This window comes from Acanthaster planci, linkage group LG06, assembly GCF_054643075.1.
Source record: "Acanthaster planci isolate LZ-2023a linkage group LG06, COTS_SCS, whole genome shotgun sequence".
Classification (NCBI taxonomy): Eukaryota; Metazoa; Echinodermata; class Asteroidea; order Valvatida; family Acanthasteridae; genus Acanthaster; species Acanthaster planci.
The window spans coordinates 14766764-14793830 of NC_141782.1; the positions used below are offsets into that span (position 1 = coordinate 14766764).

The following is a 27067-nucleotide window of genomic DNA, read 5'->3' on the forward strand; positions in this document are numbered from 1 at the left end:
CATGCGTCGGGTCAAGTGTTCCAAGCTGCAAGAGATATGCTGCCAGAACTTCTTCGTCTTTAATTTAATCTAAGTCTAAGTTAGGATGAAATCCGTTTCCTAGTATCAACTGAAAACATTATCATTAGTAAACGTCAGCTACATAAGCTTCGCAGGCTGGGACTGTTTCGGCGAAAGGATACGGCGGACATCTTGGATGTAGCTGGAGGAGTCTGGGCTCTTTTGTGGATGTGGATGATTTGAAAATATATTTATATCGTAGAAACAAACTTTGGAAAGAAATATACCTCGTAAAAACGAACTTGAAAAAAAATATATATACTCGATGGTACTGCGGGGCTTTCGTTTTGACATCACAAAATGTTTGCGGCGAGATTCGCTTGAGTTGAGTTGCAATGTGTTCAGCGTTTACATCTGATTTCACTCGTTGTTTGGTGGTGTTAGTCATTTGGAGTCATTGTGTTGTTTTTTTTAATTAATTAATCTGTTTTAATCTGGTTATCAAGGACCCTTCCAAAACCTTGAAGTCAACTTTACATATAGAAGTTTGTAGAAGTTAGGAACTACCTGGACCCCTAAATTACACGTGGGACGTTCATGAGGGCCAGTAAAAGGATTAGATCTGGTACACCGATTGGACTGCAATCGAGCTGCATGAAAATTTGGCGTTAAGTTTTTTCAATCATCGTAAGAAGCGTAGTCCAACACCAAATTAGTTGCGCTAATTTCAACTTGCGGGAGACTTTATGAGTTTATTTAAGCTCTAAAGACACCAGTTGATCGAAGATGTACAATCTTCAGTCTTGCACCCCTCCCAACTAGTGGCGTCGTTGCTGTCATCAAGGGCGTATCATCAAAGCTAGAGCTCCCGATCGCAAAAGCATAGCCGGCAGCAAAACGCATCAATTCGAGCATGATTCTAGCGAGGGGGGAATTAAAAACCTCAAACATTAATTATTAAGTCTTGTTAATAGCCGCCACAATATTGCACTGATTCTGGGGACACGGCTTTGTTCTGCGTGTGTGATGCATTCGTCAGCCAGTTTCGGAATACGGTGCCGTGTGGACGCCCATGAGCATGCCATGGGTCACTTGGATAGGTCTCCACAAGGAATTTCTAAAGGTGTATAGGTCTCCAGAAGGATTTCACGAAACTGTTACATGTTTTTGGAAATCGCTCAAAAAGGAGAAATTTTTAATGTGTAAAAGTCTGACGCAAATTGAAATGTTTCATATATTGGGATATTCGGTCAAAACTTCAGCCTAGGGCGAGTTGAAATGATTTTGAAAACATATTGTTTCCGCACCCGACCGCGTGTCAGTACTGGAGTGGTACTCACAGCTCTCCATTGCAGAAGACGAGAACATATTTATTGAATGAAATACAAATATTCAGTGAAATTGAAACTCAGGCATTAAAAAGACTTTAACTTTTAGTTGGGGAAAATAATACCACTTATTTTTATCTAGAGTTAAACCGTCTTAACCAGTAAAAACTTGAGTAAATTGCATTTTCCATCGGACAGACTGGTACCTTTTGATCTCATGGCTTTGATGCGTAGTTTTGTATTGAGACTTCTTGTGATCAAACAATTGGTCAGAGGTCAGACGGAATTTACTGGCTCTTCGGCTAACCGCCAAACCCTGCGGAACTTTCAAGGAATTCGACATCTTGTGAGCTGTGTTTCTCACACTTTTTGTGCACAATTTTTATTGCAGTCAATAAATTGTAAAAATACAAAGTACTCTGTTCAATTATGGATAGTTTTTAGGGTGGGTTCTGGGGATTTGGGTGAATCCATGTCCGGCCGTGATCATGATGGTGATGAGCAAACATGGCAAAACCAACGGTGCAGCGTGCATTTGCATGTCATTACGCACAGAGATGATTGTCTTAGTACGGAGGGCCAGAGAGGGGGTTAGGCCTATGTCACGCCTCCACTCCAGCCATCTTTTCATTGGAAGTGGTCCCAACTATGCTTGGCCAAAACATTAGTTTCAACTGTGACAGAGTACTGAGTAGTTAGAAAATACATGTAGGCCTAGGCAGAGTAGTCCGATCATCATGATCATCATCATGCATTTCTTGGTCTAGATGACGGACATAACACCTCATACATGTCAAAGTAACATGAAAGTTATGCAGGTGTGCACAAGCCTGATGGGTTTCGAGTCAACTCGGACCCATGCCAACTCGGACCTATGCCAACTCGGACCCATGCCAACTCAGACCCAATACTAACCTGGACCCACGACCAACTCGGACCCACAACCAACTCGGACCTACGACCAACTCGGACCCACCCTAAGTCAACTCGGACCCAACCCCAGGAGCGTGATTAACTTGTTGAAAATTTTGATTTTGTCCACTTTTACATTTAAGCATTTGGTAAATGACACTTTTGCACTGCATGTAACGTCTTCTCTACACATAATGCAGGGAAACAGTGGCACAGGCTTCCCAGAATTTCTCAGTTTTCAAGTTTGAACAGGCATGGTGGTTGAAAACCGTACAGGACTAGATTTGATATCAGTGATGTCTTGGAACAAGTGAAAAGTAACCGGCGAGCGTCGTATTTTTATGGAGGCACATTTCCTTTGATGTCTTATTTGCCGCTTGTAATCTGGAATTTTAATCAGTTATTACATGTAGCTTCCGAGATACCGACGTGATTGACCACAAAGACTGATTTTGTCACCTTCCATTCTTTAAACCCTATGAACGGGGAGTGGGAGCTTGGGACAACCAATGGGAGCAGCTTTTGGAGTGTGATTGACAGTACCAAATCATTGACGCCCTTTCTTCGAAGTGTTTTTGGCACTCCAGATCACCAGAAGAAATCGAATGAACTTTCACCAAACAGCCCCCAAAATTTTAGTGGCAATAAAAAGCCACTGATAGGCCCTTCTGATGTACATAAGATATGCTGCATGCGTACAACACATACTGCAGATATACATCAATGTCACGAACATTGACCTTTTATAGTGTCTCATGGTGTTATCCCCAGTGGGTCCGAATTGACTTGAGGTGGGTCCGAGATGGTCGTGGGTCCGAGTTAGTATTGGGTCCGAGTTGGCGTGGGTCCGAGTTGGTCCTGGGTCCGAGTTGGCATGGGTCCGAGTTGACCTGATCCCGCCTGATGATAGGCCTATGTCGAAGCATCGTCGGAGCATAGTCTGAGATTGGTCTGAAAAATTTTAAGTACATGTAGCATGTGTAGGAAGAGTTTCCATACACAGACATTACTGGATACCCTGTCATGCCTGTGCACAACCCTGCCCTACGACTCATGAGACTGATGTGAAAAATGAAGTGTTTTTAATGTAAATGCTTCAATATCTTTCCTCTTAATCTGACTTTTTGTCATCCTCCATGATGTGACTTTTCAGGGTGTTATCAATATCACCTTATGATATCTAACAAACTAGGCCTAAAAGTAAAGGAAAATAAGTCATGTAAGTAATGTCTGTCGTGTCTGTATATGGACCTTTTAGTCTTACCTCTAAGTATACGTATGTATTTCATAACCGAATGCAGTATTTTTTTGATAAGTTTGAATTTAGGACATGTTATGCTGTTGCTTTTTAGAGACAGTTTATCATGCTATGGCTCCATAGGCAACATGTACATGTATAGCCTAGGAGCTCTTACCAAATAGGCTAGTTAGGACAACTAACCATAAGAGTAGGGAGTCGAAGATCAATCATCAGTCACAAGATGCAATTCAAAGTGAGATTTTGGACTTTGTTCCCATTAAAAGACATCTTCCAGAGTGGTGAATTTCAGAAAGGACGTGAAAATATGTCTCAAAATTTAAGGTCACATTTAAGTCAATAAAAAGATAAAATTGCAAAATTCCGTGGAAAAAATTGAGACTACCTATCAAAAATTGAACAGAATTTATGCAGGACCTATAATGATGAAATAATGTACATTTGTGTAGGTACATTTCAAAGAGAAAATGATATGTCCTGCCGTTAGAATTAGAATGGGAAAAAAAAATGTTGAGAATTTTGAAGGAATATACCTTGTTTACAGGGTAATTACAGTAAGTTTGTCAAGTAATCCACCAGTGTTACTTGAATCAAATGTCCATGGTGTGAGGACTTATTTATTAGCACAATTAGAACTGGCCTGCAGTGTGTAAGTATGCATAGTTATGACCATATCTTAAGTTGTGTTCAGTGGGTTATGACTGATCCCAGTGTGGAGGAAGAACATACATGTAGGAGTTCGAACTGCTCGGGCTATAACATCTGGCCAGTTACCCCTTTCTGGCATGCCCTGTATGTCCATTGCCGGAGTTCAGTGAATGCTTGCTACGCACCACCTGTTTCACAACCGTAACCCCCCTTTGTTCCCCATGATCATCGCCGCAATTTTTTGCTGGTTATCTGCATCCTTAAAACATTGTGTACCGCAGTAGAGGAAGTTGAATATTCATGCCGTCATTGGTGTTTGATATGATCTGACAATGAAATATAAAGTGCAGTTGCTTAACTGTCCTGTGGGGGTCAGTATGTTGTTGGCCAGTCTTAGCCAAATTTGTACAAAGACTTTGAAAACTGATGCTTTGGAGTGACAAAATGAAATTACAAACATTGCATGGATAATGGAAAAGTCCGTCAAAATCTTGTTAAAAGTTGAATATTTACAACAGCAAAACTAAATCTAATGATAGATATTTTTCTATTTCCTGGTCACTGCGACAAGTTGTAGTTAATTGCAAAGAATGCACTGTAAATATTGCTAGGATATTACTGACCCCACTTGTCCGTCTAAGCTGCAGGCAGTAATCAGGCATTTTGGGAATGTTTTTTAGCGTTTGTCTGACCAAGTGGCAATGATCATTTAGCACTTTGACGTGCCAGAGTTCTAACTCCTGTGTCTTTCGTCCATGATCCCAGTAACTACATGTAGGATTCTGCTCCTCTTTTTTTTTGACATTTGGATGTGATCGGGCTGTTGTTTACTATCACTCAATCACGTCCAAAGCTCAAAAAGTCATTTAGATTCCAACATTTGATGTTTGTGAGTCTACTTGCGTCCATGAGACAATGAAAAAGTGTTTGATTAAAATAGTAAGAACGGTTGAGTGAACCAGTCAGTTTGATTCTGGATAGCATCGGATCTGTGGTCATGATGATTATTTGAAATGGTACACATTGCCATTACGGCACCTGTGTCGTACACAGTCATGACAGTACAAATGTACACACAGTACATGTACACATACTGAAGTGTACATAAAGAATGTTATCACAAATTGAGGTGTTCGAAACCCACGCAAACCAGAAATCCGGTAAAATGCTCTTTATTTGTCCGTTTTCATCTTCAAGGTCGGAAGACAACTGCTGTTGCCGGCAGTAACAATGGCTATGGATCAGATTGATGTAAGTACAGTACATACAACTTCAACACACCATACCTACCTTACTACATGTATCTACAGTTGTAAATCTGTGAGTGTAAAAATCGATGTTTTTGCTCTGCTGCAAAGTTCAATGACATGGGTTTCCCCTTTCTCCTTTGCTGACAAATAATCGTTGAATCCATGAATGTGTTATTTGATAATTTGCACCAAAACGACTAACCTCACCCACCCTGCACTGTAGGTCTACATGTACATGTACGTTTGTTCTTCCAAAAGAAAACATTGTTGATGTTTCAGTCTACATGATTCCTGAAGATTGATCATGTAATCCTAAACGAATAATAAGCGCAGGATCGTCTTGTTCATAATTTGAAGTTTTGAACCTCAGCATGTCAACAAAGTCTGAAAGTTCACAACTCTTCATGTACATGTACATGTATATAGAGCTACAGTCATTTGCAAAAGTTAAGGACCACCCATAAAAATGCATTAACCTGAATGAAAACCAAACTTAAACCAATCAATCATGGCAACTTGTGTTTATTTTCAATGTGTAACCTTACATGCAGTACCTTGGTTGAACATTTTTGACTACGTGTACATGATTCGACATGTTAACAGTCTAATATTCAGTGTTCCCTCCTTTATTTCTGGTTGCTTGGACTGGCTTTTTTTTTTACCCATGCTGCCTTGCAGACAAAATGTCATACAAGACCTGCCTTTGCAAAAAGATTTATTCAAATGGGTATATAGCACTACATTGATGTTATGCACCACTGTAAAACATGATAAGTAATCATTCAGTGAGACAGTGTAATGCAGCCCAGTGACAGAAATACCAATCAAATTCCAAGTGGTCTTAAACTTTTGCAAATGACTGTATTGAAAACAGGAGAAGTTTTGGCTTGAACATGTCTGTTGGGCCCAAACACAGATATTCACATATGCCAAGATAAAGTTGTGCATTCTGTTTGCTAATGTTACATCACAGCCCATATTCAAGCATTCAGTCTACATTTTTCTTCATGGTTTCATTGAATGTAGTTACCACAGGCCCAGAATATTGGTCAAGCCTTCTGCACGCAGTACTACAATACATTTGACATGGACCGCAAACTTCTTGCACCCCTATTCACTGTAAGTACCTGCAGAAAATTTTCCCCACTGACAGATAGTAAAACTTCAGGTATATAGCACCAACTCTCATTCAAAGCTCCCCTTTGCATCAAACTTTGACTGCTGCAATTTGGGAGATGATTTTTTTCACGACTGAGAGTGCAATGCATCTCCGAGGGTGATATATCCTTTATCACAGTAGTCCCTGATTGCTATCCGGTTTGTGACTTAATCATAAACGCGGACTTGCCATGATTTGCAGGCTTCCATTAGGTGATCACTGAAATTATGTCGTCCGTGTAAAAGGCCATCAGTGCATGTAACTCTTATGTGCAGTGCATGTATAGTGGACGTTGGTTAAACTCAACTGACGTCACACTTACGAACCAGATTGGTACATGTATATCCCTGTCTTGAGTTCTTTGTAACAGTTTCTTCTCCTGAAAATCTGCAATAAACATTCAAATGAAAATCACGGCAAACGGGTCATGTTTTCATAAACTTGTAAAACGACCTCTCTGTGGCAACCTCTTGGTGGCGTGCTGTATTATGAATTGCCTGTATTCCACTTGACCTTTGACACGGCTTAATTTCCATTTTCCATTTGTACAGGATGTATCTATCATGTCGTTTGAAGGAGACGTAAAGGTTGGAGTGAATGACATCATACAGAAACTAACGGTATGTGGACCAGACACGTCGTGACCCAATACACAATCTGCCAAAGTTCCGTAAGATACACAGCTTTGGATGCGCACTAGATTTGTCTTGTGTGTGCCAGTATCGATGAACGATGTGGCAACATGCACTTTGTCTTTTGAGAAAGAACAACTAAAACAGTACCTGGGCTCATTACCGTCCAACAGCTAGTGAGCACTATTGTATTTAATTGGGAGGGGGGTTTGCTTGGAACTTGATACCCATTTCTGTATCAACAAAGTGCACTGTACATCCTTATAGACAACCTATTTGAATGATTCCTTCCAAGCCATGTGTACATGTAGCTGACATAATGAAACCCAAAATCGTTGACATGAGATACCGGTATCTTGATCTTGGGCTGTGCGTCTGAAGAGAGTTATACCGTGAGTTCTAACTAGGTCAACAAGTCAACTACCAGGCCGCGAATTTCATTTTGTTTTAGGGCACTGCCATTTGGCATTGGTGGACTGGCTAAAATAAAGGGCGCTAATGCAAAACGTTATGGGCATTAACGCCATCAGCGTACCAAAGATATGGGCATTAATGCCATCAGCGTTCCAAAGTTATGGGCATTAATGCCATCAGTATACCCAAGTTATGGGCATTAATGCCATCAGTATACCCAAGTTATGGGCATTAATGCCATCAGTATACCCAAGTTATGGGCATTAATGCCATCAGCGTTCCAAAGTAATGGGCATTAATGCCATCAGCATACCAAAGTTATGGGTATTAATGCCATCAGCGTACTAAAGTTATGGGCATTAATGCCATCAGCGTACCAAAGTTATGGGCATTAATGCCATCAGCATACCAAAGTTATGGGCATTAATGCCATCAGCGTACTAAAGTTATGGGCATTAATGCCATCAGCGTACCAAAGTTATGGGCATTAATGCCATCAGCGTACCACAGTTATGGGCATTAATGCCATCAGCGTACCAAAGTTATGGGCATTAATGCCATCAGCGTACTAAAGTTATGGGCATTAATGCCATCAGCGTACTAAAGTTATGGGCATTAATGCCATCAGCGTACCAAAGTTATGGGCATTAATGCCATCAGCGTACCAAAGTTATGGGCATTAATGCCATCAGCGTACCAAAGTTATGGGCATTAATGCCATCAGCGTACTAAAGTTATGGGCATTAATGCCATCAGCGTACCAAAGTTATGGGCATTAATGCCATCAGCGTACCAAAGTTATGGGCATTAATGCCATCAGCGTACCAAAGTTATGGGCATTAATGCCATCAGCGTACCAAAGTTATGGGCATTAATGCCATCAGCGTACCACAGTTATGGGCGTTAATGCCATCAGCGTACCAAAGTTATGGGCATTAATGCCATCAGCGTACCAAAGTTATGGGCATTAATGCCATCAGCGTACCAAAGTTATGGGCATTAATGCCATCAGCGTACCAAAGTTATGGGCATTAATGCCATCAGCGTACCAAAGTTATGGGCATTAATGCCATCAGCGTACCACAGTTATGGGCATTAATGCCATCAGCGTACCACAGTTATGGGCATTAATGCCATCAGCGTACCAAAGTTATGGGCATTAATGCCATCAGCGTACCAAAGTTATGGGCATGAATGCCATCAGCGTACCACAGTTATGGGCATCAATGCCACCAGCGTACCACAGTTATGGGCATGAATGCCATCAGCGTACCAAAGTTATGGGCATGAATGCCATCAGCGTACCAAAGTTATGGGCATCAATGCCATCAGCGTACCACAGTTATGGGCATCAATGCCACCAGCGTACCACAGTTATGGGCATTAATGCCATCAGCGTACCAAAGTTATGGGCATTAATGCCATCAGCGTACCAAAGTTATGGGCATTAATGCCATCAGCGTACCAAAGTTTAATATGGGCATTGATGATATCCCGATTTTTTTGTTGACATTGCAACAGGCCCTAATAAAAAAATTGCGTGAAAATCAATCTAATTAATTCATTCCGGCCTAAGAAAAAGTAGGATACGCATTACACCTGAACATGTCCGTGATTGTGCCAAAGCAGCAGCCGAGTGTTGGCAGGCTTCGGCCTGTTTTGACTGCAGCCGTTCTTTCCTCGACATTTTGCCTACCACAAAAACTGGCCGGGCCAGTGATTTTGCGCACAACAGCATACGTGAGAATCAGGGTAGTCGCGATTGACCGTTGTCGTGTATGTATAGTTCGGATCGTGCGCGATGCGTGGCACTTAACTACAAACAATACATTGCAATGTTAGTTAAAATACTGCCACCACCATACAATTGTTTCCCGTGTGCATGAAAAACGTGGAGCTCTCGATATACCGACAACGCGTACACGTTGATGAGCACTTAGTTCTAGACTAACATTATTGTATGGTACATTAAAATGCTTTGCTTGGACATGCGCAGTTTTGTTAAGTCATTGGATAGGCCAGCAGGTGTCGCCTATGGCGCACTTGCGATCGTGCAGTGTGCATGGAGCGGGCCGCCGGTGTGCAGCGGGCTGAGTGTACAATATCCCCATAGTCACACTGCACGCACGCCTTGCTTATGCATGCATGCCATGCATTTGGGTGGCACAGCACGGTGTTCCGGTCGAATGTGAGCAATCAAGGAATGATGTGTATGCCGTTTTCTATGCCACTTTCCGTGTACCTCGCTGAACAGGGGCAGTCGATATGCACGTGTAGGGCACTACGGCCAAGAGAAAAAAAGGGCACTGCCGTCTTGGTGGTGAAACACAATCACTTTTCGGAGGCACCACTGCCAACTGGGTGGGCACCGCCACGTCAGGAAATTCAAATTCCAGTCTAAGCTTTTTTGTGATCCTTTGTCAATGGCCACCCTTTTACTTGCAACTACTCTTGTATTATAAAAACTGGTCTTGTGACTGGCTTTGTGAATGACCTGGTGACTGCCATTGTGACCGGTCTCATGACTGACCTTATGACTGCCATTGTGACCGGTCTCATGACTGCCATTGTGACCGGTCTCATGACTGACCTTACGACTGCCATTGTGACTGGTCTCATGACTGACCTTATGACTGCCATTGTGACCGGTCTCATGACTGACCTTATGACTGCCATTGTGACCGGTCTCATGACTGACCTTATGACTGCCATTGTGACTGGTCTCATGACTGACCTTATGACTGCCATTGTGACTGGTCTCATGACTGACCTTATGACTGCCATTGTGACTGGTCTAGTCTCACCAACAACACTGAGTAGAAGGTAGTCAGATGGACAACAAGCAAGACATTTTTAATCCTGAATTGTGTTTTGACCTGCAACTCACCAGATAACAGCACTCAGAAATAAGGTATAAGGGTCATTCCATGAGGTTGAGGCACAATTTGTGGCACTGTCCTTGTTTAATGGGTAACTTTTGCCACCTGTCATGACCTGTAGTGTAGGTCATTTACGTGTAAGTATAACTCAGAAACGTCTTGTGTCATTTATTGTTCACAGGCACTTCCATTTAGGACAGTGAAACATGTAGCTACGTCAATAGATAGCCAGCCTACTTTAGACCAGTCTATCCTGGTTTCTGTGTTAGGTCAAGTCAAGGTAAGTCTTGAGTTTGAGAAGGTTCTGTGTATAAAAATGCCACAAAGAATTACATATTTGCCAACTGAAAAGAGATGAATTAACGTAGGCCTGTATGATGTCCACTTCTTCCCAAACTGATACATCGTGAAAAAAATATCGTGGTTGTCAATGTTATCATGACGTCATTTTTTAGTTTCATTTCTGCCACAGTGGCGTCACAAGGTCCATGTAAAACTAAGTCCGTTCACAGGGTTCAATATTCCCAATGGTGCCGATCCCTGAAGCGCTGCACTGGCCTAATTTTACTTTTCTCATCGGATGAACCCAACTTCAATTCCATTACCAATCTGTTTTTGTAATACTCAAAACTACCCCCCATAATCTTCCATCACCAAAGCTTTGATGCATTCATTGTATCGCTTCTGTCAAGCGAAGTCCTAACAGATTTATGTCAGTCAGACCAGCGACTGCATAAGTGTCTGCACAAAGGGGCAGATGGACCGGACCAAATTCTTGCCAGAGTAGCCGGCTTCGAGTTTGACTCACAAGCGAAGCACAAGACATGATTTGTAATGCACTTCATGAAATCTTAATCTTAGCGTCCTTGTAGGTTTTAGTCTCCAGAAGTGTCCTATTTGTCAGTAAAACAATGCTTTCATCACTACTGCATGCACTTTTGGGAGTTCGCATCATCATTTCATTACATTATTTCCAACAAATCCAAACAATAAACTCCAAAGCAACAGTGACATAAAGTTTTGATAAAAAGGACTTACTTTTGCCGCAATTAGTCATAACCCAATTTATGTATAGTAGCAGGTGTGGCCAAGTGCATTGGGTAAGATAATTGGTTGTTTGGTACATCACTACACCACATGGAAAAAAGAATGTCGCTCCACCCATTCATGTAATTCAAGCAGCATCCCTAGTGGTATCTATAATGATATGAATTCCTAAGGGTGTACAGAGAATAACCCTGTTGCCTTAGTTCTGCTGGAATTCATAGTTACTTCACTTATGACAGCATGATTGTAATGATTGTATTTACACTGTGTTGCATGTACCGGTAACAGGGAAACTTGAGTTTATTTGGTCCAATTTGTTTTCATCACAGACAGACGAGGATCCTCCTAAAGCTTTCCATCAAAGCTTCTTACTAAAGTCTATGAACGGAACTTTCTACGTCCTCAACGACATCTTCAGACTGGGTCTTCACAACTTCTGATCATTCTCCGGCATTGCTGCGGTGACGAGCAAGTTGGCGCAGTCCTTTCAGTGCTTCTGTGTTTTACTCACTTTGTACTTTTCTTTTTTCCTAGTTACATTTTGTCACTGTCCTATCTACAACCCATAGAACCCTTTCCACACTGCGCAACTAAGCCAGCGTTGCTTCATAAATTTTAAAAAACCACAGTTGAAACCTCCTTCCCCCAAGACAATCCTCACTGTCCTTTCCTACAGAAGATGATGACCTAACTTCATTTTGGTCGCCAGTAAAGGTTTCAATGAAGTAAAAGCAGGCAAAAGTGTAAGAGCTTGTTGATACCAACAGAGTGCAAAAACATGAGGAAAAATCTCTGTGTACCAGTTAAGTCAAAGAAGCTACCGTTTGTCCAATTTTGTAGATTTCAACAGGTTTAAGAGTTAAATGGTCGTCAAAATCTCAAAGGTGACAGCGTACTATGTATGTATTGAAGCTTACACACCTATGCATTGAAGAAAAATGCATTAACAAGTGTTAATGCAAAAAGTTCAATCAAACACTACCTGGTCAGTGATTAGACAAGTCTGTAAAACCTTACATTATGTGTTCAATTGTTGGGCATTGTGTCGTTACAAAAAAGCCCCCCCCCCCCAGTTTCTAGCCTGCCTTTAGAATAAATGAGGACGTGGCATTGGTCACACAAGTATTTCTCCATTTGGGGGTATTTTGTAATGCAGCTGTGCATTTACTGTGGTATTCATCATGTGGGGTTTAGGATTACTCCTCAAATTTCCTGATTCCTCAAAGTCCACCAGGAGATCTTGGAAGACTTTGCAGGATGTAAGTCATTGAAGGCTAGCTGTCATTATTTCACATGGACCTCTGAGTGTAAAGGCTTTGAGGTTTGGTTCTGCACAGAGGTGGATTTGTGGAGAATTGGGGGAGGTGTCGTTGCTCGCCCCCGTACAGGGCAAGGACCTCATTAAAAAAATCTGGACCCGTCATGCCCTTGATCAGCACACAGAGTTCATTGAAGCCACTGGCAGCCATATTACCATGTCAAATACAAAGGTATTATACAGAGACTTGCTTGCCATTGTTAACTAAATTCGGCTAAACTAAAATGGCTGCCATTGGCCTCAGTAGGTACAAAGGCATTGCAACTCCAGATTTTCTTATGTGACGTCTGTGGTACAGGGTGCTTGGGTGGGCTGAGAAAGAAGGACCGCATGACGTCATTTATGTTAGTCCCTCTTGGATAACATTTGACCAGGGCATGGTGGTGCAGGCGGAATGTTTGCTACCCACAAGACTTTGCAACACCTGTGCTTCCCTCCAAAAATTTTGTAAAGGGCATCAGCCTCTCTTAGCATCCTAGAATATCAGTGGGGGCGAGCGAGGATGTGAAGGTGGATGCCAGACTGGCGAGTTGGCAGTTGAATAATTAAAGGTTTCACATTTTATTTTGTGGCCTATGTATGACATTGTCATATGCTGTATGCACATATTGAGAACATTTCTTTGTATGCTTTGTATAGAGGTGTGAAAGAAAAACACCCTGTTAGTTCATTCACTCATTTTTATTCTGTTGGTTTTTAAATGAATGTACATGTATGACCGGGCAAAGTGATTACGCACTAGAGCATGGCTGCATGATGCATGGGGAATGAAACAGGTACATGTAACTCTCAGTGGTCATTATTAGCATTTCTAAAATCATCAAATGTTTGCTCACGCGTGCATGGCTCGTCACACTTTACATTCAGTTTCTGATCATCGGGGTTTGCAATTTCCAAAGTGGTCTGCCCGTTCATGCTCAGACTCGGCCAGACGGGCTCTGCATTGCCCCCCGCCCTCAGCAGGATGGCAGATGTCGCACTGAAAATTTTACCAGTTTGGTAGCTTTGAATTTTGGTTTGTTGAAATGCAAGCTAGTCAGGAAGTTGTTTTCATTTTGAAATTGCAATGAGACATGTAGAATAAACATGCTTGTTCTTGGCATTACCTGTATATAGATAATAAGGTTTTCTAACAGATTTCAAAATTCATGCAAATACCAAGCTATAGCCAGCCCTTCGCAGTTTTCAACTCCTCCGTAGTTCAGCAATATAACACGTACAAAATTGCTGAAAATGAAGCAATTCAGCATTATGCTCATGCCGTTGAGTAGTCCGAGATTACATTGTACAGGTGTTGCTGTGGCATTGGATTCAGTTGCATGCCACACATTCTCGAGGCTTGCGTGTAACATGTACCATGTATTTTGGCCATTTGTAAACACCCTGTTGGTAGCAGAGTCATTATGCACATGTTTAAGCCTTGCACGAGAAGGGCACTGGTTACTGGATTAGTTTGTACAAGCATGGTGTGTAGCCAGCAAGCACATTCCAGGAGCCTAAAAAAATACGACCTGGTTGAATTTGCTAGCATGTGGGCGTCCTCTCTATTTTCAAGTTCATGTACACGTAATATACCCATTTGGGCTTATTTGCAAGTGGGCCATCTCAGATTGAAAGTGAGGTGAACCTTGTAAAATGTTCTATTAATACGTGTGTGAACAAGGGTGATGCAAGGAGGGCAAATCATAGATCATTACACAATACCTGCGTAAACCCCTGTCATCTGATTAGTGGATCGTTGATCATGTGTCACTGAATTATTCATTCTATTGACCAGGTACAGTCCTTGTCTTCTGATGAATTGTTCCAAATTATGGATACGTCATGCCACCTTTCTTGTCACATGAAAGAAAATTGATGTACTTTTCCAAAGTGAGGCTCAACCTGTAATTACAGTAGAACAGTCAGGTCCCTTTCCATTTCAGAGTGTTCAGTAAGTGAAGTGGATTCGGTGAGCACAGTCCAAAATGGCCACCTCTTGAATACAGGCCCGTACCAGTTTTTCCTTGGTCTGAGCAAAGGTGTTTAACCTTTATAGTCCTCAGTCCTTCACCTTTTAGAACACCAAGGACAGTTAGGTTTAAGTTGGTGGCAAATCTACATTGGTTGATGCAGTTGATACATTTTACAAAAAGTTAGCATGGCGACACTTTAAGACATTTTTCCATCAAGGCATTTCTGATTAACATGCTTGCATGGGCCATTCATTTTCAATTTTAAAAAAAGTGACTTGGCACAAACTGTAACTATAAAGGCATGGAATATAATGCATGTGTTGCAATGATAAATGATACTGGCTGTTGAAATAAACTTATAATGGAAATTTTGTATATCGTGTTTCTCCCAGTCAGTTATTTTGGCACAAAATCATGAAACTAAATGAGCTGAAGTTTATCTACGGAAGATGGACCCCGAGTATTTGAAGTTGGTCATCTTTTTTTGGATTGTGCAAATCTTTGCCGTGAAATGGTCCTTTTTGGGGTGCTCGGGACTTTTTATGTCCAAGTATCACACTCACCTTGGCAAGATACTTGTTTCCAATTTGCCTGAATAAACAGTAACACCAACTAAATGTAATTCCATAAAAAAAATAAATGTAACCAAAAGTGACTACATCAGCACAAACAGATTGTCCAAACAAATTCCAGACAGATCAAGATGATTGGAATGTTACCTTGTCATTTTAATGATAAAGCATTCAAAACAATGTTACAGCCATTTGCCACAGTTTGATAGAATATACAAAATAACCAAAACCCATTGGCAGAAACAAGCGATGTTTTTGAAAAATTAAAAATCCATAGGCATGTTTCTAAGGATGATGTCAGCCAGGAGCTTCATCTGTTACCCATATGTAGGCTCACATGTAACCACTAGCCACATCCGGGTAATTTTGTCTTTGCATCACTGTAATGAGCGCCCCACAAGAGTTGTGGCCTGTTACCAGGAGCTCAGGACTGCATGTTTTTGCAGTGTGCACACAGTAAAAGGGGGCATCTATGAAGTGCACCTTCGCCATCATAACTGGTGTTCAAAGTGCTACATCTTCACCCCTGTTTGGAACCAATTTTTTAATGGGTAATGTTACATAGAGAGCAACTTCCTCAATTTACCCTTAGATGAAGGTCGCTATGTGCCCCCGAAACCAAGCAAAAATTTAAAAACCATGCATCACATCACACACAAAAATGCACCGTGGAATTAATTTTTTTTATCAAGCCCTACCCCCCCTCATACCAATGAACCTCATGCCCAGGGCTACATCTACATGTGCATGAAGATCTCCCAAGTTGTTAATGTGTGGGCACCTGGAGATGGAAGATGCTGCCATAGCTTCTGGAAGCCCATTTTGGATACGACTTGATACCATAGTTTCAGGGATGATAAGGTGATCTTCCAAGCTTTAAGACATGTAGAAGTAACATGTACACAAGCATCAATTTTCGTTAGAGGCCTGGTCCAACTTCACAAAAATGCAAGCTCAATGCAAATACCACTTCAGAAAGCATGTTCACACTGAAATGTGCACAATTTTTCCACATTCACTAGTTTACCATCCTCGCAGCACAGACATACATGTACTTGCTGTGATGCCACAAATCTTCATTGTGCATAAACTTGCAACAGGTACAAAATTGCCTGCTGGGGTATTCCACTGTTTGGCATGAAAGCTGACCAGCCATGGAGTTCAAGCACACATACATGTACATGTGATTTTCTTTTATGAAGGCTGTTTGGATTTTTCTCCCCCAACAGTTATTTGACTCTGCAGCACATAACTTCAATGCAAGACTCCCAAAATACCAACAAACTTAACACTTGTCACAAAATTTACAAGCAGTGTGTTCACAATGAACAGCAAGACCTTGAAACAGTAACTAAAATGACAAATATTTACACACGAAGTGAAGAACATCTATGCAGAATGGGTTTGCAGTGTTTCATGTAAAGTCTTGTGGGGAAAGTCCGGAAAATATCACCTGCAACAACTGGCAAAGAAAACCAAAGCAAAGCAAAACAGAGCAAATCTAAGACCTAACTGTACAGAAGTATTGCAGCTGGGACTACCACACAAGATCTGTCTGAAGAGCAAACACAAGACAAGTCACAAGTAAGAGGGTGAACAACGAGAAACAAATTCTTTTGTTGCAGTTGATTTGAAGAGCTTGTCTCTTGGTCTACATGCTCCTAGTTTGTTAATTAGACATGTCCAAATAACTTCCCTCGTTTCACTTGCCTAGCACTGTGTTTGTTCTCAGACATCTGGATGCGATTTTGAATTCGAAATGGAAGCCTGCATTAGCCTTAGATACATGTACATGTACGTATGATGTTCAACAAACAGGTAACCTAACCCTATTTCAATGCAAGCCGCATTGTTGGGTCCATCACAATTCCGTCCTGAGTCGATCACCAGTTAATCTCAAATGCACTCACGAGCACATTCCAAGTCTGAACACAGGTAGATTTAAATTGCATTCTGCTTTTGCATGTCCATTTTGAATTAAAAACGCATCAACCGGTTTGAGTCTCTAAAAAATACAATTCTAAATGTTTGAGTAGAATTCAACAAAATTCCACTCATGAATCTAGTCACAAGTCCCTTCATGAGACCAGTCAAAGGAGCAGGGTGAATAATGACAAAGGAATGCTTTTGTAACAACTCATTCAAACAGATTGCGACTGGGCTTAACACTGGATGATTTGCAATGAACACATAATAGACTATGACTTCACTTACAGGACTTGTAACAGACTCAAGTACAACACTTGTGAATATATGTCCCGATGCACAATACGTGGCCAAGGAATGCATTACCGACCCAGCAGGGCCCAACGACACAGAGCAACTACAAAGAAAGCAACCAATAACCAGCAAATTTACAGTGTAGGCACAACACTCGATCAGCAAATCAGCGCACTTCACGATTGAACCATTCTGTGCTTAACATGGCTGGGTCAACTTTTTCCTGCACTTGGACCACTACACAAGTGATCCACAGCTGTGCTAAAATGTACAAAAATGGATGAAATAAGCTCACTTGTTTGTGAGACACGGTGCTGTTTACTTCTGTTAAACAAGACCATGAGACTGGACCTAGGGGTACCCTTTCGATCGGAGGTGGATCGAGGAGATTTCCTATCACTGCTGATAACCAGGCCCATACTGTCCTTGGCCATAACCTCCATAACCACCTGCTTGCTGGGGACCGGGCCCCGGCCCTACAGGCCCAACAGGGCCGGCTGGCCCCGGCGGCCCCTGGGCCTGCCCGGGGCCAGGACCATACCCATACCGGCCTTGGCCCTGCGGGTAGCCGCCATAGTTCCCTTGGTGTGGTGGGGGTGGGGCAGGCTGGGGTTGCTGCTGCTGGGCAGGCCCTGGTGGGGGAGGCGGGGGTGGTCCGGATTGCTGCGGGGGTGGGGTCGGGTATTGGCTGGAGTAGGGCTGGCGGGTGGTGTGTTGTGGGTAGCCGCCTTGCTGGGGTGGGTACTGCTGGCCGTAACCTGGGGCTTGGCCATACGACTGTGGTCCTGCAAGACAATTGTTATCGATAGTAATTAGGAATCAGGTACTAACCAACCCTGTATTAAGATTATAATGAATATTCAAATTTTGTGGGGTTATGGGTTTGCATTTCATTCTGCTATCTGTACGCCTCAAAACAGTATGCAAGCAAAAATATGATACAATATACATCATGAGGTTCAGTCATGGCGGCCATTGGCCACGCTTGCATTCAGTACATGAATGTACGTGTGACATGAGGTTCAGTCATGGCAGCCATTGGTCACACTTGCATTCACTACATGAATGTATGTTTATAGCATGAGATTCAGTCATGGCGGCCATTGGTCACACTTGCATTCAGTACATGAATGTATGTATGTAACATGAGGTCCAGTCATTGCGGCCATTGGTCACACTTGCATTCAGTACATGAATGTATGTTTGTAGCATGAGGTTCAGTCATGGCGGCCATTGGTCACACTTGCATTCAGTACATGAATGTATGTATGTAACATGAGGTCCAGTCATGGCGGCCATTGGTCACACTTGCATTCAGTACATGAATGTATGTATGTATCATGAGGTTCAGTCATGGCAGCCATTGGTCACGCTTGCATTCAATACATGAATGTATGTATGTAACATGAGGTCCAGTCATGGCGGCCATTGGTCACGCTTGCATTCAGTACATGAATGTATGTATGTATCATGAGGTTCAGTCATGGCAGCCATTGGTCACGCTTGCATTCAATACATGAATGTATGTATGTAACATGAGGTCCAGTCATGGCAGGCATTGGTCACGCTTGCATTCAATACATGAATGTATGTATGTATCATGAGGTTCAGTCATGGCGGCCATTGGTCACACTTGCATTCAGTACATGAATGTATGTATGTAACATGAGGTCCAGTCATGGCAGCCACTGGTCACACTTGCATTCAGTACATGAATGTACGTTTGTAGCATGAGGTTCAGTCATGGCGGCCATTGGTCACACTTGCATTCAGTACATGAATGTATGTATGCATCATGAGGTTCAGTCATGGCAGCCATTGGTCACACTTGCATTCACTACATGAATGTATGTTTATAGCATGAGATTCAGTCATGGCGGCCATTGGTCACACTTGCATTCAGTACATGAATGTATGTATGTAGCATGAGGTTCAGTCATGGCAGCCATTGGTCACACTTGCATTCACTACATTAATGTATGTATGTAGCATGAGGTTCAGTCATGGCAGCCATTGGTCACACTTGCATTCAGTACATGAATGTATGTATGTATCATGAGGTTCAGTCATGGCAGCCATTGGTCACACTTGCATTCAATACATGAATGTATGTATGTATCATGAGGTTCAGTCATGGCAGCCATTGGTCACACTTGCATTCAATACATGAATGTATTTACAGTTCCAGTTTTTTTTCAATGTTACCAAGTCGTAAAGACAACTTGAGCTGTTCATTTGTTCTCATTCTTCCATTTGGTGGTACACGTACATTTTGCAACACTTAATTTTTGGGTCTCAATTAGAAAATATGTTTTTCACAAATTCAGAATTCTACTACCTGAAATGGTTTGACCTTTGTCCACGTTTATGACAAAATATCACGCTATAAACAATTTGGTGGCAAACTATGTTTGTCAGTATTTCAATTGTATCAGCAGGCAGAACTTGGCCAACTGCTCCAAAGTACACAGAAACAATATTACCATTTGGGAAGTAACAATATTTAATTTTGGGATAGCCTGCTTATGACATCATTCAATCACCTGTCTGGGCAGGCTGTCTGAATCCTCCCATTGGCTGCTGTGTTCCCATCATCTGGTTGCCTTGACTACCGTTCTGAGATGGCCCCATCATTCCCTGCTGCGGCGGGTACCTCTGCTGGGGCATGTGGAACTGCTGCTGCTGCTGATTGGTTGGCTGGTTGCTGGGCATGTTTGGTTGCCGTGGCATCATGCTTACTATGGGTTCAAGTGCAGCTCAATTAATTTTTCTTTGACAGTTTTTCTTCAATTTTGTGTTCTTCTTCAATGTACAAAAACTCTTACATTCCTGTTTGCAATATAAAACTGCTGCAAACTGCTTGCTGACTACAATGACCTAAAATACAAATCTCAAAATATGGAGGGCCTGATATTTTAATCCTAGCAGAATCTTTCTCAAAGGCAAAATGACTATATTTGGTTAAATGCATTGAAAAATTATCCATGCTTTTTTGGACAACTGATGGCGCTGTTGCTATAAAATCATCTAGGGAAGACAGAGTTCAGCGCATACATGTAGGTGTTTCTGTTAAATTTGTGAACCAAGAACTTAGCTACAGAAAACATTTCTGAGAAAGGGATTGATGGTTGCTTGTTGAGATACACATACAGAGCAAAGAAGCGAAAGGCAATTCTAGCAAAATTCTACAAAAATGCAGAACTTTTTTGTATGCATTGAGGCTTTCATCCTTACATGACATCACAGTTTGCTCATGAATATTGAAATATCATCAGCATAAAAACCATTAATGCAGTAAAATACCCTTTGAAATAGTAAGACAAAAGTTGAAAATAAGGTTAGCAGAGACACAAAGCTGCACTGTGAAGGTTTGTATTACAAGATGTTGATTGTAGCAACCCTTTAAAGGATTGCAAGGGTATTGCTGACATGAAAATTACACTTGTAAACAGCCGTACATTATCAAAGCTACATACATCAGGTTGACTGCTGCTGTCCATCTCCTGACCTTCTAATTCCATGACCATTGTATGTTCTACATGTACAATACTTATCCTGCCTTCACAGTATCCTGCCATCTCTAAAACCGAACACATGGCCATTGACTCTTGCACATTTGTGAGGATACAATGCCTACAGTGCTAGGACAGCTTTCTGTGGAAATCATCGGGGAAAAAATTTAAAATGTGCCAAAAACAATATACATGTAGTGGTGCAAACTGAAGCCACTCACCCTGTGATTGGGGCATGGCCGCGTGGGAGTAGGCGGCGCTACCCTGTGAGGCGCTAGGATTGTAGCCACTTTGCATGCTGGGATTGGGGGGCATCGGGGGATTGGTGGGATTGGCCGCCATGTTGGTGGGCAGGGCCGAGCTGGCTGGGGGCAACATCAAGCCTTGCTCACTCATTGGAGGGCCTGAAACACAAAAAAGAGAGGGCCCAAAATCAGCAAGACAGGTAGGGCACCGACAGTATTTGGTTCTGCCCTTCAACAATGTGAAAGTGGCATTGGTGAAAGCCACACATTAACAACTTGATTCCGAGTTTATAATAAAAGTTAAATGAAATTTTTCCCCATCTCAACAACTGCTGGGGAGAAGGGGTGAGGCCAGGGATGGAATCCGCCCCCTCCCCAAGATCCCAGCTGTCACATGCCTGATTTTGTTTTTAAACTTGGCATGCACAAAGATGTTCATCAGGCGTACATCTGTAAAGTTTCAATTCAATCCAACTTTGAGTCTTGTTGTTACAGTCATTTATACTTCATGGCCAGTCATGTGTCAGCCTACGTGCACTGAGCACGCCAATGGAGGAAGTTAACACTTTGGGCTCAGAAATATTGCCGTTCTGCCAGAACGGCGTGTGCAATTTTCAGGAAACTGATGTTATGGTGTCTTAATTAAAAAAACCTGAAAGTTAATCGCAACAAAAACATGCACAGTGAAAATGTCGAGCCCTAAGCTCATTTAGAGTTACAACCCCCCCCCCATAATAACACAAGAAGCAGCTCAGGGGTTGTACAAAGAGTGTCTACCTTGTGGGGTCTGGTCTTGGGGCATGGAGCCTCTTGGGTATCCTCCCATGTTCTGGGTGTTGCCTGATGTACTGTAGCTGGGCATGTTATTACCAGAGGTGCTGGACGGTGGGCCCATTGACGACTGGTCGCCCATTTGGGAACCTGAAGAGAAATACCCAGCAGGAGTTTGTTTTCAGAAAACAACTGAAGCAAATTCGGCATGCATCTAGATCAAGACTGTAATCTGACAATGAATGAATCCATCAAATGGTCTTTTTCCATGATCGCTACTCACAAGATCACAAAAGGAGGAGAAGGCAATATTTGTGTACAAATAGAAAAAAATACAAAGTGAATTGTCTTCCATGATTGGTATCATAGCAATAGCACATCCGGCCGTCAGGAATACCTCTGCAATTTTAAATATGCAAAACATAAAGCACTTACATGTAAGAAAGTAAACTTAGCCCCTCAAGGTTGTCAAATATTTTCATACATGTACACTGAAGACACATATCAAGATGCACAAAAAATAGTGTCTCAGAAAAATGCCTTGCATAGACCCTTAAGGGCAAACTTGGGGCAGGTCCTATTTTCTTTGACAAAGACAAAAAATTACAGAGAAGCCTACCGTGCATCTGGCCCATAGGCATTGGGCCTGAAGATGTCTGTGGCATACTAGCAGGCACAGTGCCCATCTGTTGCTGCGGTTGCTGCTGTTGCTGCGCTTGCTGTTGCTGCTGCTGTTGATGAGACTGTGGCTGTGGCTGCTGCTGTGGATGCTGCTGTTGCTGTTGTTGCTGTGGATGTTGTTGCTGTTGTGGATGTTGTTGTTGCTGCTGTTGCTGCTGCGGGAGTTGCTGCTGCTGTGGTGGGTGATGTTGTTGCTGCTGCTGTTGTGGGTGCTGCTGCTGCTGTGGATGTTGCTGCTGCTGTTGTGGATGTTGATGTTGCTGCTGTGGATGTTGTTGCTGCTGTTGTGGATGATGCTGCTGTTGTGGGTGTTGCTGCTGCTGATGTTGAGAATGCTGCTGCTGATGTTGTGGATGTTGCTGCGGATGTTGAGGATGCTGCTGATGCTGCGGATGTTGCTGCTGCTGTGGTTGTGGGTGTTGCTGGTGATGCTGATGCATCATGTTATCTGGCTGTGAATTAGGCACCATTCCCCCAGGGGGTGGGTTGGGACCATTCATCCCTTGGGAAGGGTTGCCCATGTTAGCACTGCTCTGGTTTGGGGGCTAAAAACAAAGAAAAAGAGCATTACACTTCTTAAAATATGTTCTTTAATTATTGACACCTCAAACTGTCATCTGTGCTGTCATTCCAGGTACGCTGTACAAACAGCAAAATAAGTAAACTTCTCGCTGTAATGCTAGAATGACACAAAGAAAAAAGACTACATGTGACTAAAAGGCTGGAAATCTTGGAAAAGTCTGAAATGGCCTCAAATCTGGTTGAATTCTTAAGAACAGCAGAGAGTAGATATGAACTTCATATTCCATATTTCTGGACAAGAGGTTTCTAACTTCTATAATCCAAGTAGGAATGCGATACATGTATTTTTTGTTAGGTTTCAGTTTACATTCCTATTACATATGGATCAACAGCAAAACTTACAGCTAACAGGTTTTGCATGCTCTGGTTGGAGTCTGCTATCGTTGCCAGATACACCAGGTTGCGGTGCAGAATTTGTTGGTATCTGTGAAAGAAGAATCAAGGCTCACATTGATTTTCAAGACACAAAAATATACAGAATCTTGTTGTGCAGTGAACAGGTGAAATCAGAGCCAGAACGTCAGGGCACCTGCCACTTTTTCAAGGTCAGACATATTGTATGCATCATGAACGGTCACCGTCTACATTTTTCAAATACATACATGTACATGTACACATGTACGTACAGTAAGCTTAATATCTTGGTAAGAAAAAAACAATGTGTAATCTTTGTAGGATGATGCTTCCATGAAAAGCTCGACTTTCTGCTGTACATGCACGATGCTGTTGGCTTGTGACGGAAAACAGTCATCTTCATGTTCATTAGATATTATGCCATCTCAAAAAGGGTTAACACTCAAAGGCAGGTCAAGGGGGGCCAATGGACCACGCCCCTCCCCCTAAAAGAAGCCACTTTCTTCTTTTTAATTTTTGGGAAAAATAATAAAAGAAAGGTAATATTTCGGGTCTATTTCATAATTTCCCTTCTTTCCAAAAGTGTATCAAAAACCCCAAAATGTAGCCTCACCCCTAAGAAAAGCCACAAAAAGTTACAAGAATTTTGATGAAAAAAATATTCAAATCTTTTGTCTTCCCATCAAGTTTATCCACCATCCCCTGAAAAAAACATTGTTTTGGATCTATCCATGTCAACACTTCCATGTAGTACAATGTACACGCACTAGCAGTCAGCAAACTTGATTGAAATGCAAATGAAAGTCTACAAAAGCTGGAACTGTGTCATGATTTGAATGAAACTTACTGGGCAACCTCCGAAGCTCTTCCCTTGTTTTGGTAGTCAACAATGGCTTGTATCAGCTGATTATTTTCATCAAGCATCTACAATGAAAACAAAAATGGATGAGTGAATGATTTATTCTGCCAACTGTTCCCACAAATTTGCAAAATTTACCATGACTACAATTAAAACAACTGAAAAGATAAAGAACAGGTGCATGTCCATGTATCAACAATTATATAATTCAGTTCAGCCCATGCTTTTGATGGTATCAAACTACTAAATATTCACAATGTTTGTATTAACAATCTCATCCTTCTGTGGTAACATACGTGTATATGTACATTTGCCAAACCCATTAACTGAGTGAAGTACATGTACATGTATGTACATTTCTGTGTAAGTCTGTATCATGTGTGTCATGTACAGTGTACATGTATGTCATTAACAGTGCCTCAAAATATTGACAATGTATTTCAAGAGAAGACCGAAAGTACACAAGATACCATGTAATTTCTCAACTGATGTTTGCTTTTACCATATAACTGAATGTCAAGCAGTGTGTACATGGGAAGATGGACAGAACATGACACATACAGGGTACATCAAGTGTACAAACTGATGCATACGTGTGCATGTGCAGTATACTTGTTTCACGTACTGTACATGTACAGTGTACATGTATGTATATGTAGTGTAGAAATACAACCTGGTTATTGAGATTACACAAGTTGAAACACAAATGGTTGTCCCCACAATTTGGTTATGAAATTTTCTAAAAAAAGACTTGTTCCCTTAATGTGGGGAAGGCTTATCCACACACACGTACATGTACATGTAAAGTATGGTATATTTGAGGACAAATTGAAAACTTGCTAGCTTTCAACATTAATGTCTTTTTCACCGACTTTTTTCCCTGTAATTGGGTTGTCTACATTTTATTTTGGTAGTAAAATGATGAAAAAATCAGTTGTTACAATGCAAGTGGTGGAAAAGTGTAAAATCTAGAAAAATAAACCCATTAATTTATCAATACATGAAGTCTTCCGTCAGCATCGGTACCTAAGACCTTGTGGATAGCGGAAAGAAGCTTCCATACATGTAGCAAACATCCCATCATTCTATACCCAGCCAGAAATGAGCCGAAGAAGATAGAACCTGTGTGTGTAGCAGTGCTACATGCTACACAGAATGTTTAGTCAGGTGATATGCTATAGGATATAGGCACAGCCGATCGAATGGTCTAAGAACCAGACCTTCAAGTGCACACTAATGCTACACAGTGCAAGACGAAGGCGAGAGAAAAGTAAGGGGCCGCGGCGTGTAGCAAAAAAATGCTACACCATAGACTTGTGCACAAACCCGCTGTTACACAGTGCTACACGGGAAAATGAAGAAGGAAGGGGCCATGGCGTGTAGCAAAAAAGTGCTACACCATAGACTTGTGCACAAACCCACTGCTACACAGTGCTACATGAGGAAACGAAAAAGGAAGGGGCCGCGGCGTGTAGCAAAAAGTGCTACACCATAGACTTGTGCACAAACCCGATGCTACACAGAGTTACCCATGAGTCAGTTCTTTTCTGTTCTAAGCGTACACGGATATGTGATGCTTTCATAGCGTACCTGTGAACTTCTGCTCGTTAATGCGCATGCTCAGTTCTGCAGCAGTGTAGCGGTGCTACAAGGAAGACCGTGTGGATTCGGCCGTCTCATTTCTGGCTGCATATGGGTATTATACCATTTTACCGGTACATACATGTACAGTATATGTACACACCAGTACATGAAGACACTTGCTTGAAAAACCTCAGGAACTACCCTGTAGTTCTCGAGACATTGGAGGAAAGTTTTACTTAAATGCCAAATCAAGACAAAAAAGCTGAAGCTACGGGTATCAAATTCATGAACTGTAACATAATACAAAAATGCATTCAAAAAATTTTTTTCAATAACAAACCAACCAAACATTTTTCCATTACTGGCACTGAAGCAAACCATACATGTACATAAATTGTACAATGTTGAACATGTTGAATGTATTCATTATTACGTACATGATGTAGGCCTTCAGCAAAGAGAACAAAATGCATAAAACATACCTAGAAAACTCAGGCCATCAAATCTATAGGTCTACATACTGTACTTTCCAAAGCATTACAAAAATTGACGTTTCGATAACAGTAAGCAGGGTACATGATGTAGCTAGACTGGCGCCTGATTAAAGTAAACACTGGCATGATGAGTAGAATTAGAAAGGCATTGAAAGGGGACACTCGCCTTTTGTATTGTTGCCTGGTCGGGCACAGATTTCCCGCGATCATGTCGTTGCCGAGGCGGAACAAAGGCAAGAGACATGTTCTTTGTTGGTCACTACAAACTGTGAGAGAAAGATGTTGGTGTCTAATTAAGAAAATTCTTCAAATCAGATTCCCAGGGAACAGAGATACATGTGGGAAAAAAAGGCACAGTGCGAGACGACGAGACGATTGTGCGTTGTTCTTCGG

General features: G+C 41.9%; 2 protein-coding genes across 2 annotated transcripts in view; one reads left to right on the plus strand and one right to left on the minus strand.

Annotated features, from left to right (window-relative positions):
- The window catches only part of LOC110988256 (uncharacterized), a 23078-nt gene extending 7903 nt beyond the window's left edge, over positions 1-15175 (plus strand). Inside the window, exons 8-12 of the mRNA XM_087137694.1 lie at positions 5344-5397; positions 6423-6515; positions 7107-7175; positions 10662-10760; positions 11857-15175. Coding sequence (XP_086993820.1) covers positions 5344-5397; positions 6423-6515; positions 7107-7175; positions 10662-10760; positions 11857-11967 — 426 coding nt within the window. The 3' untranslated portion in view covers positions 11968-15175. The remainder of the gene's footprint in view (positions 1-5343; positions 5398-6422; positions 6516-7106; positions 7176-10661; positions 10761-11856) is intronic.
- Positions 15176-15507: 332 nt separating this feature from the next.
- On the minus strand, positions 15508-27067 carry LOC110988274 (uncharacterized). Its single transcript, XM_087137693.1, has 8 exons — positions 26841-27067; positions 24585-24661; positions 23726-23807; positions 22740-23346; positions 22127-22270; positions 21326-21508; positions 20136-20330; positions 15508-18377 (listed from the first exon to the last, which is right to left on the minus strand). Exons 1-8 carry the CDS (start codon positions 26916-26918, stop codon positions 17989-17991), a joined length of 1755 nt encoding a protein of 584 aa, XP_086993819.1. The 5' UTR covers positions 26919-27067; the 3' UTR covers positions 15508-17988.

Coding starts and splice junctions, on each gene's coding strand:
- LOC110988274 (XM_087137693.1), bottom strand. CDS start 26,918: ATGTCTCTTGCCTTTGTTCCGCCTCGGCAACGACATGATCGCGGGAAA. Junction 24,662..26,840: donor ACCAGGCAACAATACAAAAG/GCGAGTGTCCCC, acceptor TTTTCATTGTAG/ATGCTTGATGAAAATAATCA. Junction 23,808..24,584: donor AGAGCTTCGGAGGTTGCCCA/GTAAGTTTCATT, acceptor CTTCTTTCACAG/ATACCAACAAATTCTGCACC.